Source organism: Pelobates fuscus, chromosome 7, assembly GCF_036172605.1.
Source record: "Pelobates fuscus isolate aPelFus1 chromosome 7, aPelFus1.pri, whole genome shotgun sequence".
NCBI lineage: Eukaryota > Metazoa > Chordata > Amphibia > Anura > Pelobatidae > Pelobates > Pelobates fuscus.
This window is the reverse complement of record NC_086323.1, coordinates 77,781,211-77,798,639: the sequence shown is the minus strand read 5'-3', so window position 1 is coordinate 77,798,639 and position 17,429 is coordinate 77,781,211. Positions and strand designations below refer to the sequence as shown.

Genomic DNA, 17,429 nt, shown 5'->3' with positions numbered 1-17,429 from the left:
AGAACTAGTGGCGAAGTTCAGTTTGTCACACCAGCACTTAACAAAATACAAATCAAAATAATGTAAATATACTAGTTGTGATCCACTACATATAAGGTTTTAATGAATAAGAAAAGTTGTAATAATACCATCAAATTGAGTAGTCTTGATATCACATATATGATTTGGAAAACCTATAGATAGAAACACAGAACCATAGTGTGACCTGTAAAACTAATATTAATGATATGATGGAAGGGAATCTCACTCACACGATCCAGAGCCGTCTCAGTCTCTGTATAATATGCCCAAGGGGAGCCAATACTGGCCAAACGATCCGATTCTCAGGATGAACCACAGGAACGGAACCAAGCAGTCCAGGAAAAATATTTATTAAATAAAATAGTAAATGGGTTCCATAAGAATGGTGCTAGAGGTAAAAACCAACATCAAGCACCATCTATGAAGTAACCCTAAAGGTATAATAATAAAAATGCAAAATAAAAACAGGTATATAAGAAAGTGAACAGCATATGCGTTTCGGCTATCTCCTAAAGCCTTCTTACAGTGCTGCAAGGGTTACTGCATAGATGCTGCTTGATTTTGGTTTTTACCTTTAGCGCCATTCTAATAGTACCCATTTATTATATAAAATGGCTGCCACTGACTCTACATCTCCCTTATGATCAGCAGAATTTCAAACTCAAGTGAACATTCACCATTATCCTCAAGACAAGAACCTCCTTCCCTCAGTCACTCGCTCCCAGAAGGGAATACACACGCACTCACACAGATACATACTCATAGAGGCGCTCCACCTCCCCAACTGATTCACCCCTTTGTTTGTTCATCCGGAAAAGAAAGATGCTGGACTTGCTTGTGGAGCAGCCAATTGGACTATATCAATAACTATCCAATCGCTAAATCCTTCTTTTATTTTCATACTAATAGAGGCACATCAATTCTCACACAAGAAAACCACACTTCCACATATACCTTAAAAGGGAAAGTAAAATAAAAAAAGTTTTACATGTTCAGCATGAAATGACTGACATCGAATCTTCCCTCTCTTTGAGAGTCGATCAAGTCTCTCCATGTAGCATAAAACATTGTTTAAAAGTGGCTAGGAGCTTGGGGGCCCCCTAGCCAGCTAAGGGGTAATCTGTTGTATGGGCCAAGAGACTGTGCACTTCTGGGCCCTATTGAGCCCTAAATTTAATAGGAAGGGCTAACTGGGCATCTTCTTGGATCTTTATGGAGGTCAATAGTTTAATTGGGCCCAGGGGAACACTATTGGATGGATAAAGAGAAGAGACCACTCTTTTTGTGTAGAGCTTTTTTTATTTATTTTTTTACTACTTGTACTGATTAAAGCTGTAAACAGTGAACAGCTGTTCAATGTGTAACTGTTTGCAGCTATGATTGACAGGCTTATACCTGCTTTTTTGTAGTGTTGTGCATTCTTAGCACTTTCATTAGAGAAATAAAGCCGCTGGTAATGTGTAATAATAGAATATCATTGACTTTCTTTACACCACTCAAACTGACTACAAACTGAAAAGGATGATATAACAAATTATGTAAGATATGGCAGAGGCTGCTTTGTCTTAAGGTAAAGTACATGTTGGCAAAAGTTGACAAAAGATGGAACTTCTGCCCTCATGTTTTGTCATTTCCCATTTTGTCATCGCTAGCGATGGCTGTGGGCAAAAGGATTCTTCTTGTACATTGAGAGATCAGTTCTACACGGGCTTTCCTGTAAACCTTTGTATTGTACTCGTCGCTAGCGTGCACAAGAGTGACAGTGATGGAGATTCCTCTCAGAAAAGCCACCTGAAGAAAGCTGGCTGTATCTTCTAGGGAGAACTTCAGTTACGTATATCTGCCTTTAGGTTCTCAGCCGTCCATTTTACATCAAGTGCGTATGTCATTAGGCCTCCCAAGCACCCTGATTTCAGCAGGACAGTCACGATTTACAGGTCCTGTCCCGCCATCAGGAGTCTTTGCATGCAAAACATACAAGTACTTGGAAAAGTGACAGCCATTTTAACGGTGCCTGGCTCTTTGACATTTTACAGTTAATTCCAGTGCCCCTTTTTAAAACCGGGGTAACATCACTGGTATATAGAAAGCGTACAGGCATGTACACTAGACATCCTGTCTACCTGAGATTTTATAACTTTCTTCTTTATAACACATTGATATTTATTTTCATTAAGCTTATACCAGATACATCATACACTGATTTAATTAATCTATTTACTAGCGAATATATTTCTAAAAACCCGTACCAAGGGCACGTTCATTTCAGACTTTCAGTAACCTTAAGTTTGCCCTTTATTTTAAAGGTTAACCCTTGCTCCACCAGTCTCCTGTTTACAAGCCTACTGTTTTCTCAACAACTGACCGAATCTGGTTGTTTCTGCCCAACCCAGTTCCACAGGGACATACACCGTGTTGTGACAGCAAACATGGCAGGGAGATGGGAGGTCCAGAGGTGTGCATAAAACTAAAGGCAGGGTCGTTTGCTAAGGTCAGAGCCAAGGGGGCAATCAGTGGAGAATGGCCAGCCAGTCCCAGGGAATCCAGCAGCTCCTACAGGCTGAAAAAAGAGCGAAAGACAAATTAGAAGAGGCAAAGAAAAGTAAGATCATCCTGTTTTCATAATATATAATCCTAAAAAATCAATTCACTGTTAGCTGACAATTATACGGTTGTTAAGACTGGCGTAATAATGGTAACATTGTCTTATAAAAAGGCACATTGTTAAAAAGTTGCTGGTGAGACAGTTCAGTGGACAGAGCTCCACTAGCAGTATGTCATGGGCTTGATTCCTTTGAAAGCTAACTCCACCTTTTATCTTAACAAGGTCAATAAATCAGTGCCATTAAGTTGGGTAAACTTATTATCTCACACTCTGAATATGTTTGGAAGCTAAAGAAAGTCCAATGTACTTTTCACGGCTAATTCTTTGATATTATAAATTAATTACTGTTGATCAACTGGTTAGTAACTGCGAGTATTGCTTCACATTATATCTTGCTGTTATAAACATATAAATGTACTGAATAAACTGTAAATACATATAAATATTTAAATGTCGCATATTGCAATACATACAACCAAAAGTAAAAATATGGCGCTAAAAATTATCTATAAAATGATATGATTTAATTATATGATATAAAGCAGCACCTAAAAGAGTGTAATAGCTCCAACAAAACACTGCAAATTATGAATAACTCAATTCAAAAAGTAACAAACACAATCACGTAAAAAAAAATGTAAAAAAAAATTTCAATAGTGCACAATCACATAAAGGCACTACTGAAACATTGATTGCTTTTTTATTTTTTTTATTTTTTACATATAACAATGTAATATTCTAATTATTTGACTACCAGATTGGATACATTGTCCTCCAGCATTTTCTTCCAGTTTGGGATTTTTGAGTTTGATGGGAGTTGCAGTCTAACAGCAGCTGAAGCTGTGCATGTTCTTACTAACCCACTGATCCCACTGATGGCTAACTACAGGCACTTCACAAGTTCTTGATTGTATGACCTATGATACACAGCCATCCATCTGTTGTGGTTCAGCATCACTACCCTTAGCCAACAGGTTTTACAGGATCAAAACCAAGTTTTCTACTGCAGGTATACCTGAAAAAGAGAAACAGAGGTATAGTTAACACCCATATATATATATGCTAACACACTCTTAGCAGAATTAGCAAGTAAACAGAATGCTGTGTCTTAAAGGGACAGTAAAACCTGTGCTTTCTTCTTGAAACCTATGGGTCAATCATGACTATAAGCTGAACTGTTAAAAAGTTCTACCTTACATGTTTTGTGTCTGGCATGAAAGGTTTCCTGTTTCTTTTTTTATTTTTGTTCTTGGATTATGGTTTTTCATAAATAAATATTTCTGCAATGTATGTTCTGCTAAAGGCAATTTTGTGGACAATCCCTGTTGTTATCCATATGTATATATGGTGCAAATAAGTTTCTCTTTTACGTACTGCTATTATAATGCAGTAAAGGGCATACTGTCCCTTTAAATGATGTTTAAAGGGACATTATAGTGTAAGGAATACAGATTGAGTAGCAGTCAGACTTGTTAAATGCAACTTTATTTCTCAGTTTGCACATTTTCCTAAAGAGTAAAGCTAAAAGTTAGGCCTTCAAAAAACAAAAATATATATATATGTAAGGGTTATTCATTACAGTGAGAATTCAAAGTGAATTTCAAATTTAAAGGGACACTATTTTCACCACAACAACTACAGCTTAATGTAGTTGTTCTGAGGAGTATAATCATTGCCTTCAGTAATTTTTAAGAAAAAGGCAGTGATTGCACTTTTTAAGTGATTGTGCACTATTGAAAAATGTTCTTTTTTCAGAGAAAAGGCAGTGTTTACATTGCCCCTAGGGACACCTCCAAGTGGCCGCTCCTCAGATGGCCACTGAAGATGCTTCCTAGGGCAGTGCTGCACAGTAGGCAGCACTGCCGTTCAGCGTATCCACGCTCTGCATGGGGACGCTGAATTTTTCTCATAGAGATGCATTGATTCAATGCATCTCCATGAAGAAGTGCTGATTGGCCAAAACAGCGCTTGGCCCTGCCCCTTCCCACCTCCTTGCCGATTTTAGCCAATCCAATGCTTTCCCTATGGTAGGAGGTGGATCAGAAGGGGGGGGAGAAACAGAGGCGGATCCTCGTGGCACTGGAAATAAGGTGAGTTTTAATTCCTTTTGAGGGGGCTGAGGAGGAACAAGCCACCTAAATGGTGGGTTTAACACTATAGGGTCAGGAATACATGTTTGTGTTCCTGACCCTATAGTGTTCCTTTAAGGCCAGAGTAGCTGAAAGGAAAGTTTAGTCTACTATAGTATAACCTTGCTAAAAATGCTACTTCTTGTTTAAATCATTCTTAATCTACTCTAATCTTGGCCAACAGCAGGCCCAGACTGGCCATCGGGCACACCGGGCAAATGCCCACTGGGCCGCGATGGAGATGGGCCAAGGCCGACAGGGAAGATCGCAGGATCTCCCCTGTCGGCCCACGCAGAGCCAGCGCTATCCGAGTGCCGGCCCTGCTGTGTGTCTTCACACAGCAGGCACTGATATACGTCGTCTGGCTTGGGAGATGGAGGCAGGAGAGGACCCGAGAAGCTCTAGGCAGCAGCTCTGCCGGATTCCTCTCGTGAGGTCGGAGAGTTGCTGTGGTTACCACGACAACACTCAGATCTTGCAAGAGTGAACTCTAGCCCATGCAGGACCACCAGGTATGGCAGCACGGCACCCCTCCATGGCAGCATGGTGCCTCTCCATGGTGCCATGGTGCCTCTCCTCTCCCTCCCAGGCTAAAGGTAAGAAGGGAGGGGGGGGATATAATTTTTGTTAATAAAAAAAAAAAATACATTTTTAAATAAACATTCACAGACAGAGCACACACACACACACAGCACACTCACACACACACAGCACCCTTAGACACAAACAGCACCCTCAGACACACACAACACCCTCACACACACAGCACCCTCACACACACACACAGCACACTCTCACACATAGCACACTCTCACACATATACAGCACACACACACACACACATATATATATATATATATATATATATAAAATAACCCTCAGTGACAAAGAAAACTAGAAACATAGAATGTGACGGCAGATAAGAACACCCTCACACACACAGCACCCCTCTTACACACACACTGCACCCCTCACACACATACACACAGCACACCCAACACACTCCACCCCTCACACATACAATACGTCCAAACATATATATGTATATATATATATATATATATATATATTACAAACTACAGCACCCCTCACACTGCACCACTACACACATTACGCTCCAGATACACGCTAGATCCCTTAACCTATATACACTCTGAGTCCTAAACACACACACACACACACACACACACACACACAATCTCCTATACATACTCTGGGTCCTTTACACACTAGATCCCCTACACACACACACTGCACCACCTTCACACACTACATTCCTGACAAACAAACTCTGTATCCCCTATGCACACACTACATTCCTTGTAAGCAAACACATACAACATTCTCTAAACACACTCTCTACAAACCCTATACACATTACGTCACCTATACACACACTCTTTACAGCCCCTAGCCACACATATTACACCACAAACACGAATGAAATCAACCTATTTACACAATACCACACCACAATCAGCTCACTCTACACACACGCAATCCCACAAGCAGGCTCCAAACACATACACAATATGCTTTCCTGGCCCTTTTGTCCTCTGGTATCCCACTTATGGAGACACCAGAGACAAGATAAAAGCAAACACAGTGCAGGCATGTTATTACATTTGCTTGCGCTGCGCAGAACAAATACAGGGCCTTTGTCTCATGCTAGAGCTCTTCAGCAGAGCTCTAGCAGAGCTCTAGCACACAGGCCTTTGTCTCATGCTAGAGCTCTTCAGCAGAGCTCTGTGCATTGAACCAATATGTTCACTTTGAGAGGGCCCGTGCATGTCATTAGTGATGACAAAACACTGCCCGCCCCCTTCGCAGGGGGGGTTGGGGGGCGCTGTGATTGAAAAATGACTGGCCAAATTTTTTTCCCAGTCCGGCCCTGGCCAACAGAATGAACTGGGTTTCACTAATCTATATATTATTGACACCTACTGAATTCAAAGTAGTCATAAGATCCCATCTGCAATGGACAGCTTGATCGGACTTCTAGCTGAGATTGATAAGAGATGAAGCCCAGCTGTGGTTGGCTACAGTTGTCATGTTTTTTATTACAGGAACACCCTGCTGAATTTTTTTTATTTTTTTTTTTTTTTACAATTTAGTAGATTTACCTCCAAGGAAAACGTGCATGTATTTTCTGCATGTTTTCTTTGGAGCGATGTGAAAACACAGCCTCCCTGCTTCCTGTGACATCCCTACGCTCTTTCCCCAGCTCAGACTCTCATAAGGTTATTTACTAAAAAGTGAGAATTCAAAGTGAATGTCACACTAGCCGAACTGCCAACATTTCGGTTATTTTGATCTTAAATGTAAAATTTTATTTGAATTCTCACTTTAGTGAATAATCCTGAATGTCTGTGCCAGGGAATACACTAATCAGGAGCTTGTCATTTAGGAGCCTCTGTTCTGGAGCCGTGAGAGTGCGCGCACTTGATCACGGCTTTCCTATTCTCTTCACGGAGCTGTGCCCAGTGTGCACTTTTATACTTTTAACTAAAAGAAAGCCATAACCTCTCACTTAATCCACAATACTAGTCTCTGCCATTATAAAGCTAGTTATTTCTCCATTTGAGATGAGCCATTGTCTGAACTGACCTTGCAATGTCTGTTGCTGTTTATCACACATTCAGGACTCCCTAGTGCGATTTAATCCCAAACATTTGTCTTTACACTAGCCCTATTCTAATTCAAAAATACCTGGCCTGCTACATCACCAGCCCATTCTATTGATCGTCCCATTGTCAGGAATATTTTGCGATAAAAGACATCTGGAATAGATCTGTAAACAAAGGAAGAAAGAAAATCAAAGGCAAAGCAACAACTGCTCCAAACCTGGCGTATACTTTGATCACAAACTCACTCAAACTTTATAGGGTTTTCTGTAAGATCATAAACTTACTACTGCAAACAATATGTTCCCCGCTTAACCCCTAAGCAGATTTACTCTCTTTACGTAAAATTTCATAAATGTGCACATCCATCTGAATAACAATCAATCAAGTATTTGTTTGACCTTAAGGAATGGATGTCATATTTTCAAGGTCATCTGAAGGACATTGATTATTTATATACATTTACTGTCCTTTATGCTTTACGTTCACCCATAGGACTATAAAGTCATATGAGTAGATTATTTATCTATCAACTTTATTCCTTAAAGGACCACTATAGTGCCAGGAAAACATACTCGTTTTCCTGGCACTATAGTGCCCTGAGGGTGTCCCCACCCTCAGGGACCCCCTCCCGCCGGGCTCTGGGGAGAGGAAAGGGGTTAAAACTTACCTTTCTCCAGCGCTGGGTGGGGAGCTCTTCTCCTCCGATCCTCCTCCTCTCCTCCCATTCGGCTGAATGCGCACGCGCGGCAAGAGCTGCGCACGCATTCAGCCGGTCTCATAGGAAAGCATTATCAATGCTTTCCTATGGACGCTTGCGTGCTCTCACTGTGATTTTCACAGTGAGAATCACGCAAGCTCCTCTAGCGGCTGTCAGTGAGACAGCCACTAGAGGATTTGAGGGCTGGATTAACCCATTTATAAACATAGCAGTTTCTCTGAAACTGCTATGTTTATAAAAAAAAATGGGTTAACCCTAGCTAGACCTGGCACCCAGACCACTTCATTAAACTGAAGTGGTCTGGGTGCCTATAGTGGTCCTTTAATGTTGAACTTATTTTGTAGTGATTTTTCATATGTCTTGATTACCTGTTGCACTGTGCTATGTCATATGTTGGCACTTTACTGATAATAATAAAAATAACCATAATCAATAATACATACTGTCCAACAGAAGGTGGGACACCAGGGCAGATAATCGGGATGGCTGAACAGGACCCCAAAATCAGGACTTTTGGGAACCTGACAATATTATACTCCATGGCGCCATAAATTTTATATTCTGGCAGACATAGATTTATTAAGGAACTGTACACCAATCTTAGTACTGCAAATGGATGTAAACTACATTTCCCATGGTGCTCTGCTTTTACAGTGATTAACAGCGGAAATAAAAGTCCAAACCCTCACTATTATTGTAAAGAACCCATTTATTTATGCATGCGTCAAAATAAGACAGTACACAAACATATACTTTAGAAGTCTTTAGGTTAAAGTATACAACACAATACAGTACAAAACATTGATAAGTTATGGTAAGTTATTGGTAACGTATGTCCACAGTAAAACAATCACACAAAAGAGAATTGATATACAGGGAAGATTCTACTTGGAAAATAACTTTTTTGTTAAAGTCAATGTTTAAGTTAATGTCATAGTAAATCCTCTCTTGATATCAACTCTACTTTGAGTGTAATACAGTGTGGATAGATTGACAGGTATTCTTCCACTCACCTGCAGCTAAACCTGTTTCTTCTGTTTAGGAAGAATAACCTGCAGTAAGGACATATGAGATATGGTTATTCCTTCAATGACAATAAGGTTACTGTAAGCACTGTGCGGATACTTTGTGTACTCTACACACAGACACGGGCCTGCTGTCCCTGGTTCTAGTGAGGTCTCTGGTATGGGGTGTAGGATAATGAGTTATAACAACAACAAACAGGAGCTGTCTGGCATCGACAGGAGTTCCTGGCTGTTTACACCTTACACAAACACACAGCTATAGGAATGTCATCCTTCAAGAAGGAGCAAGACTGATTAACCCCTTTACTGCTGGAAACCATCATTGGAGTTTGAGGTTCTGGGTTAGAACAAACTATAAACATTAACCAGGATTTAGAAATCTGACAGCGATAAGCTCTAGATCAATCGACCATTCACTACTGCCCTGTCAGTGCTAAAAAAAACCTAGGAAGATGAGGATTTTCCGTAGGGTTTATTAACTAAACAGTGAAAATAGGGGAAAAAAGCACAAAATTCAGACTGAAAAGTTGAAAGTAACTATAAGAGCTGGACATTTTTTTTTTCTAAAATAATTGTAAACTAAAAAAATTAAAATTGCAAACTAAATCCAAAATAGTTGTGTTGGAATAATTGAAAACTATATTTTTTACTTATTTTATCTTACTTGGATACTTCAAGCCACAAAATTCAGTTATGTATTCAATTTATCACAATTCACCATTTATTGAATACCTTTTGTGCTATTTTTACGCGTTTTTTTTCTAAAACTTGTGTGACTTACAGAATTTTTCAAACGCTGTTATTTTAGACTAAAATTCCTCGGTGAATATACAATTCACAGCATAGTGAATCTCCCTGCTTGAGTTATTTGCTAGACTGAAAACTGGGCAGAAATTGCAAGGGAAATTCAAATTGTAGGTTACATTAGCTGAAATGGAACCATTCAGTTAGTTTGGCTATTTATGTAATCCCCTTGTCAATTCTTCACAACCAATGTTTGGTTTAGTTAAAGGGTTGATATTACAATTCAGTGTTTTGAAGTTGTCAAAGTGCAAGGACTTTGTATTAAACAGTATGAAATGCTGCACATACTAAGATATTTTATCTTAAGATGTAAGTCAATAGACATGTGCAATTCATTTCGGTCCGAATAGGAATTCGGACGAATTTCGGACAATTCGGACATTCGGGTACTTCCGAATGTCCGAAGTGCCGAATTGCCGATGTCCCGAAGTTCCGAAATTACCGAAGTGACGAAGTTCCGAAGTGTCAAAGTGCCAAAGTGCCGAAATTCCGAAGCACAGTATTGCCTAAGTACTAATATACTTACCCAGTGAAAGAAGAAGAATGTTACATTGTATACAATTTTAAATAAAACGTATACAAACATAGCCAGGATTCACCTGTAAGCATTTGCAACACTTACAACAATCAAGTAACATACATTCATATAAAATGTAAGTTACTTGGCCAGTCAGTTTAATGACAGGAATGAATAAGTAGATAACTCCCTAATTCCCACGGTATTAGGGAGCTATCTACTAAAAGGCTGAAAGACCTAAATTGGTCTTTCAGCCAAATTTACTCATACTAAGTAAAGATTAAAGAGTAAATTATGCCCCTACCGCGAGCCTGTGGCTGCTCACTGTAACAAAAAAAAAATAAGCCCCCCCGGCCCCCACCCCTGAGCGGCGGGTGGGGGCCCCAATGTAAAATAATGGGGGGACCTATTGTCCTCCCCCCGGGCCCCCACCCTTGAGCGGTGGGTGGGGGCCCTAAATCAGAATAAGGGGGGACCTAATGTCCTCCCCCCTGGCCCCCACCCTGAGCGGTGGGTGGGGGCCCTAAATCAGAATAAGGGGGGACCTAATGTCCTCCCCCCTGGCCCCCACCCCTGAACGGTGGGTGGGGGCCCTAAATCAGAATAAGCGGGGGGACCTAATGTCCTCCCCCTGGCCCCCACCCCTGTGCGGTGGGTGTGGGCCCTAAATCAGAATAAGGGGGGGAACCTAATGTCCTCCCCCCTGTCCCCCACCCCTGAGCGGTGGGTGGGGGCCCTAAACAAGAATAAGGGGGGGACCTAATGTCCTCCCCCCTGGCCCCCACCCCTGAACGGCGGGTGGGGGCCCTAAATTGGAATAAGGGGGGGACCTAATGTCCTCCCCCCTGACCCCACCCCTGAGCGGTGGGTGGGGGCCCTACAGTAAAATAAGGGGGGGACCTAGCCTCCTTGCCCCTGGCCCCCACCCCTCAGCGGTGGGTGGGGGCCCTAAATACTAATAAGGAGGGGGACCTAAGGTCTTCCCCCCTGGCCCCCACCCTTGAGCGGCAGGTGGGGGCCCTAAAAAATATCCCCTCCCCCCCAGGTGACTAGGGGTCCCCAAACCCCTAGTCACCCACTCCCCCCCAATAAAAATTATCCCCCTACCTACCCCCCTAACCCTAAAAATAATGAGGGGGGACCTTTAACTAAGAACCTGTAAAAAAAAAAAAAAAAACTTACCATTCGATGTTTTCTTTCTTCTAAAATCTTCTTTTTTCAGCCCCAAAAAAGGCCAAATAAAAATCCATAATAGCCGACGCAATTATAAAAAAGAAAAAAAAAAACGAGCGCAAAAAAATAAAATCCATCTTCACCCATGGGGGGCTCCGCACAGACTGAGCTCTGCAGGGCAGGAGAAGGCTTATAAAGCCTTGCCCCGCCCTGCAATTAGGCTCAGAGCACTGTGATTGGTGGGTTTAAGCCATCCAATCAGAGTGCTCTGATAGGTAAATGAAGAGACTGACAGGTAAGTCTCTACATTTAACTGTCACAGCACTCTGATTGGTTGGTTTGAAATCCACCAATCAGAGTGCTCTGTGTCATTTTACACAGCGTGGGAAAGTTCTTTGGAATTTTCCCACGCTGTGTAATTTGACTCATAACTCTCTGATTGGTGGATTAAGTAACCAATCAGAGAGTTATGAGACAAATTACACAGCGTGGGGAAATTCTAAAGAACTTTCCCACGCTGTGTAAAATGACACAGAGCACTCTGATTGGTGGATTTCAAACCAAGTGTCAAAACGTTGCTCCGGGGCCTCCTGGCGTCAAAACCAAAGCAGTAGGCCGTGTTGGTTATAATGCTCAAAGTAACCCTTTTAATAACTTAATTTATGTTGAATGTCTTAACTGATCAACTAACATGAATTACAATTAGCAGTCTGCATTCTAGAGACTGATTCATAAATGCCACTATCCTAGCAATGTACAAAATTGCTGTTATACGAGTACAGTAACAAAGAAGGAGGTTTCTTTTTTTTTTATAGAAGTATAGCTTTTACACTGTATATAAACAAACAGGTTACATTTACAAATGGCAGTTAAATGGCTTCTAGCCTTGTTGACAATACAGCACATAAAATGCTTTTGTGTTTTTTTTTTAGATGTTTGGGGAAACATTTTTAATTTGCATTTTATACTTCCTGCGTTCTGCTCTAACAAAATGCAAAAAGTAGAAGGTGGAAATGGGCAGTTATTCACTAAAGTGAGACTTTAAAGTAAATTTCAGGCCAAAGTAGCCGAACCTGAAGCATTGCTTACTTTAAGATTTTTTTTTCTAGTTTTGCTGTTTTGGCCTTGAATTTGAAATTGACATTGAATTCTCACTGCAGAAAATAACCCTGAGGGAGATCCTCCATGCATACCCTTCCTTCTATTAGGTGTATTACAAAATGTAACCAGAAAGTATATATTGAACAAAATAAGGAGATATGTTTCTAGCCCTAATAATGTGGGTAAGGAAAGGCAATTGTAACAACTCAAACCACAGTCTCTCTTGTCCTGGTCAGAAAGCGGGTCTCTACAGATGGAGGAAGCACCGTCTAGGGGGATCCTCAGGAGCGTGGTAAATATGGAACGAAAATAAACACAAAAAAGAAGGCTATATAGTCTAGTAAATTGGTGGTATATGTGAAAGGCAAATAAAGTAGATATGCACTTACAATAGGCAGAGCGTGTGTAAAGCTCCTGGATCTGGGACTATAGGAACTATTGGGAGGTAAGCTGTTTATTGAATAGAAATGTTGTTGCTGTTCTGACCAGCTTGGCGTTACATACTCTGTTTTCTTCAAATCCAGGAAAAAATAAGCGTTTGAAGCAAGCAAAAGATGAGGCAACAGCAGATATCGACCAGTATAAGATTAAAAGAGAGACCGACTTCCGTCGCATCCAGACTTCGGTGAGTGAACAGTCCGTGAGAATATAATGAGATATATGGAAATGCAATATAAAAAAAAAAAACTCAATAACCCTCAGCCAACACACTCCACACCATTACATAGTTACATATCTGTGTGTGTCCGTCCCAGATGACAAGTGTCATGGGATGGTGTGCCTGCCTACTGCACATGTACAAGAAGTTGACAAGCAGCCAACCAGGACTGACGGTGCCCAGAGATGCCCAGGAATAGGTTTGGTCAGTCCTAAGTGAGCTTAACAGATCATTGCTACCACTGAGAATTTTGCAAAACACAACAGACAACTGAAATGTAGCTATGGCTTGTATTTTTATTTTACAATAGGTTTCATATTTAATTACAAGGAATAATTGGCTATTTGGCCCAGCCAGCGTATGGCAAGTTAATTACATTACGGCGGTACCCTGCACATTATGGAATAAATAACCAAGCTTGCATTCATTCTGCATTGCTGGACCGCTGAATCTAACTGTGCAGCTTTGATCACCCCAATAAAGTGACGGGTTTAATAACTCACATGCAGTGAGCTTTATGGGAGCTCTTCCTCGATATGCTTAGGAGCTTAACACAGGAGAAAAAAATATGTACGTGTATACAGGTGTTCCAGATGGTAACTGTTCTATCTGAACCAGAGGTATTGGGAGATATGTATGTACCCCTTCAATGGAAAATAAATCATTTGCAATTCATGCCAAAATTTACAGTTAAAATGTAAAACACTCAGGAGTATCCACTAAACACCAGATTTGGTCTGGATAGACCAGTGAAAATGGAATGGCAAATCTCATATTTCCAGAAGCTAATTTGGATTGGAATTCAGTCAACAATCGGTTGGATGCATTCGGTTTCTAGTTTAAAATCTCTGCTTTTCACATCCGAACTCTATACAAAATATGTGACATGGATTATGTACACAGCGTTGATTTTAAACTACATAGAGATCGAATTCATCCGGCAGGATTTACATTCACAAATATGTATTCTTAACACTAATGTGTCCCTCTGCTCCCATGCCCCCCCCCCCCCCCGCCCCCCACTCCCCCATCCATGAAAAGCATGAAAAGGTTAGAAACCCTTCCACTCACTTACCTGATCCAAGTGCCTCGGTGCTGAGTCAAGCTCTGCCTCCACCAATGTCAGCTGGTTGGGGGGCCTAATGTGCACATTAGGCCTCCCCCATATGAACGCATTTGATCAATGCTTTCCTATTGGGTTATACTTGATGCTGGATGTCTTCATACAAACTGTCAAACTCCATGAAACAGCAGGAGGTGCATCTAGTGGCTGTCTGGTAGACAGCCACAAGAGGCAGTATTAACTCTGCTATGTAAACATTGCAGTTTTTCTAACCATATCTTACTGTAATGTACATTGTTTTTAAATCCTCCGCATCCAAAAAATATTACTTAGTCGACATTGTTGATTAAACAAAAGAAATCCACTTTGCTGTAGAGATGCCTGACATTTGGCACGCCAGCTGTTTCTCAACTATCTAATTTTGTGGCTGCGCATTATGGGACATGTAGTCCCCGGCTGTTGGATTTGCAAAGGTAAGCCATCACTCCTCAACTCTGTTCACGCTTTAATGAAAAACCAGCCTGTATTTTAAGATATGCATGTGGGATTTGGTGTAAATGCCCCTAATGGCTGTCAATGGCAAGTGAAGCAGGAGTATATTAATCAAAAACCTAGAAATGGGTGTGTTACCTAATGGCGTTATAAGGAATAAGAGAAATATTTATAATGAAAAAGTAACATTCTAAGTCCTTGAGTAGGTTACGTTGCAAAAAGTGTTCCTGTCCCTTTTACTTATAAGTGCAGCATGTTGCAAAAATCATCACAGCTACAAGACCACACTTACCACCAAGTAACATCATAACAGGAAGCTACGCGTCTAAAGTCCCTTCACCTTATAGACACACCATACAGGCCTGCAGTACCATTGACAAATTCTATCATAGCTTTATATGAAAGCAACTGTGCTACTTCCACAACATAAATGCAAAACAGAGAAAAAGTATTTAGCAATCCAGAGAGGAGGAGAAGAAACACCACTTTCTTTGGTGTTTCTCCTCCTCCTCTCTGGATTGCTAAATACTTTTTCTCTGTTTTGCATTTATTTTCTATAGGGGTTACCCCCCACAGCTAGTAGCAACCTGACAATCTCTCTCTACTCGTTTTTCTCCTTTTTACTTCACATGTTTCAATCCTGGGAAATTGTAGAAAATGCCTACATTTCAGATGTGTGTTTGTTTAATAAAAAAAAAAAAAAAAAAAACTTTTACAAAGAAATCATTTTGGGGGGGATGGTGTAATTTAATTGTCAGTTTACTAAAGTTGGGTATTTAGTGAATTATTCCTTCAGTGTTTCTGTAAATATGTATAAGGGTGACTGCTAACAGTATAAATAATATATAATGTACTGTTCCCTTTTAACAGATAATGGGGTCTCAGGGTAACTTGGCAGTGAAGATAGAGGAACAGACCACAGAAAAGATTCACGCCTACAACGCAAACTACCAGAAATACAGGGAGCTGGTGGTAAAAGAAATGTTGGACCTGGTGTGTGACATTAAGCCAGAAATCCATGTCAATTACCAAGTAAAGGGGTAATGTTTTGGCTTCATCGGCTACAGCTCTGTCAGAGTGATCATTGATCTCCTTTGGAGTGAGAATGGATAAAACCAAGAAGACATCTTTTTTTTTTCCTTATCACGGATCCGGTATAAATGTTGTTTTACAACAATTTAAAATGTTGGACAAATTGGATGAAAATTATTACAAGGGCAAAACTTTGTAGTATACAGAATGTTATATATCTAAAAAATTATCATTATTTTTTTTTTCATATTAGGTAGATTTTATGTTGTTGACATTTCTGCTAAAATAGCTCATCGGCTCAATATAGCTGCTTTTAAAACATGGGAGTTGCACGTCGACACTGTTAACATTTCATTACACTGAGGTCCATAAAATGAGTATTATTGAGTTGGGTAATATATGCCACCAATACCACTGGACATATTATCCTTCTCTTGGTTGTGTAGGTGTGAGACTTGGCGATTTAATGGGGGAAAGGAAAAGCTGGCAGAAGAAATGGAGAAGAGACCACTTAAAACTTGTACACCATCCCAAAATGTTATGAGTTCAGAACTAGCATAGGTACTTCGAAATAAATAGCAGCGGGGTTGCTAAACTGTGCTGTAAAAAAAAAAAAAAAAATTCAAGCAAATTAGACGTGAATTTCAAATTTAAGGCCTAAATAGACAACTTGAAAACATGATTGAAATTAATTTGGATTAGTTTTGCATTCCTGACTATTTATACAATGTGATTACTAAATAACTTGTTATCATGTTGCAAAACTATAATGAATTTTCCCATGGTGTCCATTGACACCTCCATTATACCCCCTAATTGTCCTGTATTCAGTGGCCCAGTCTCAAAATGAGGTCCCTATTTAGCTTGTAGCCCATGGACATTACTGAATTGTCCTCAGCAAACAAAGTGGGATGATGGCTCTCCCTCACCATTCCAGGTTCCTATTTCCCAATGTTGAAGGTATGCTACATGTTAAAAATTTGCGGTCTCCACAATGCCAATATCAGACAATTTGTCAAATTGTATGGACATTTCCAAGTATTTGTATTACCGTAATAAAATAAAAGATAGAGTGCATTCATAATGGCCCAATGTCTGTTATTCTACCTTAAAAAATAAATACAAAAACACTTCTAACAATCACATCCAATAGGATAACAATCACCATGTTATTTTCGATTTTTTTTTTTTTTTTTTGTTATAGGTGACCTGCTAAGCATTGTATGGTATCCTATAAACCAAGAATTCATGCAACTGTTGTTTTGTTTCAGTTTATAGCACACATATTTCATATATATATTCTAATGCCTCGGAGTTAAACTAAAGTATTGACATTTCTAACTGTTGTTAAAATATTTGGCGATGTGTTTAAAATGCATGTGTCCAAAAGAGAACAATATGGGGTAACATAAAATAAAGTACCGTACATGAAAAATATCTAGAGTTCTTTACTGAAATTCTCAT

At 40.2% G+C, this 17,429-nt stretch overlaps 1 protein-coding gene across 1 annotated transcript; it reads left to right on the top strand.

Moving 5' to 3' along the window:
- Positions 1–2,529: 2,529 nt before the first annotated feature.
- ATP6V1G3 (ATPase H+ transporting V1 subunit G3) lies at positions 2,530–17,049 on the top strand. Its single transcript, XM_063426107.1, has 3 exons — positions 2,530–2,623; positions 13,245–13,345; positions 15,804–17,049. Exons 1-3 carry the CDS (start codon positions 2,542–2,544, stop codon positions 15,975–15,977), a joined length of 357 nt encoding a protein of 118 aa, XP_063282177.1. The 5' UTR covers positions 2,530–2,541; the 3' UTR covers positions 15,978–17,049.
- Positions 17,050–17,429: the final 380 nt, after the last annotated feature.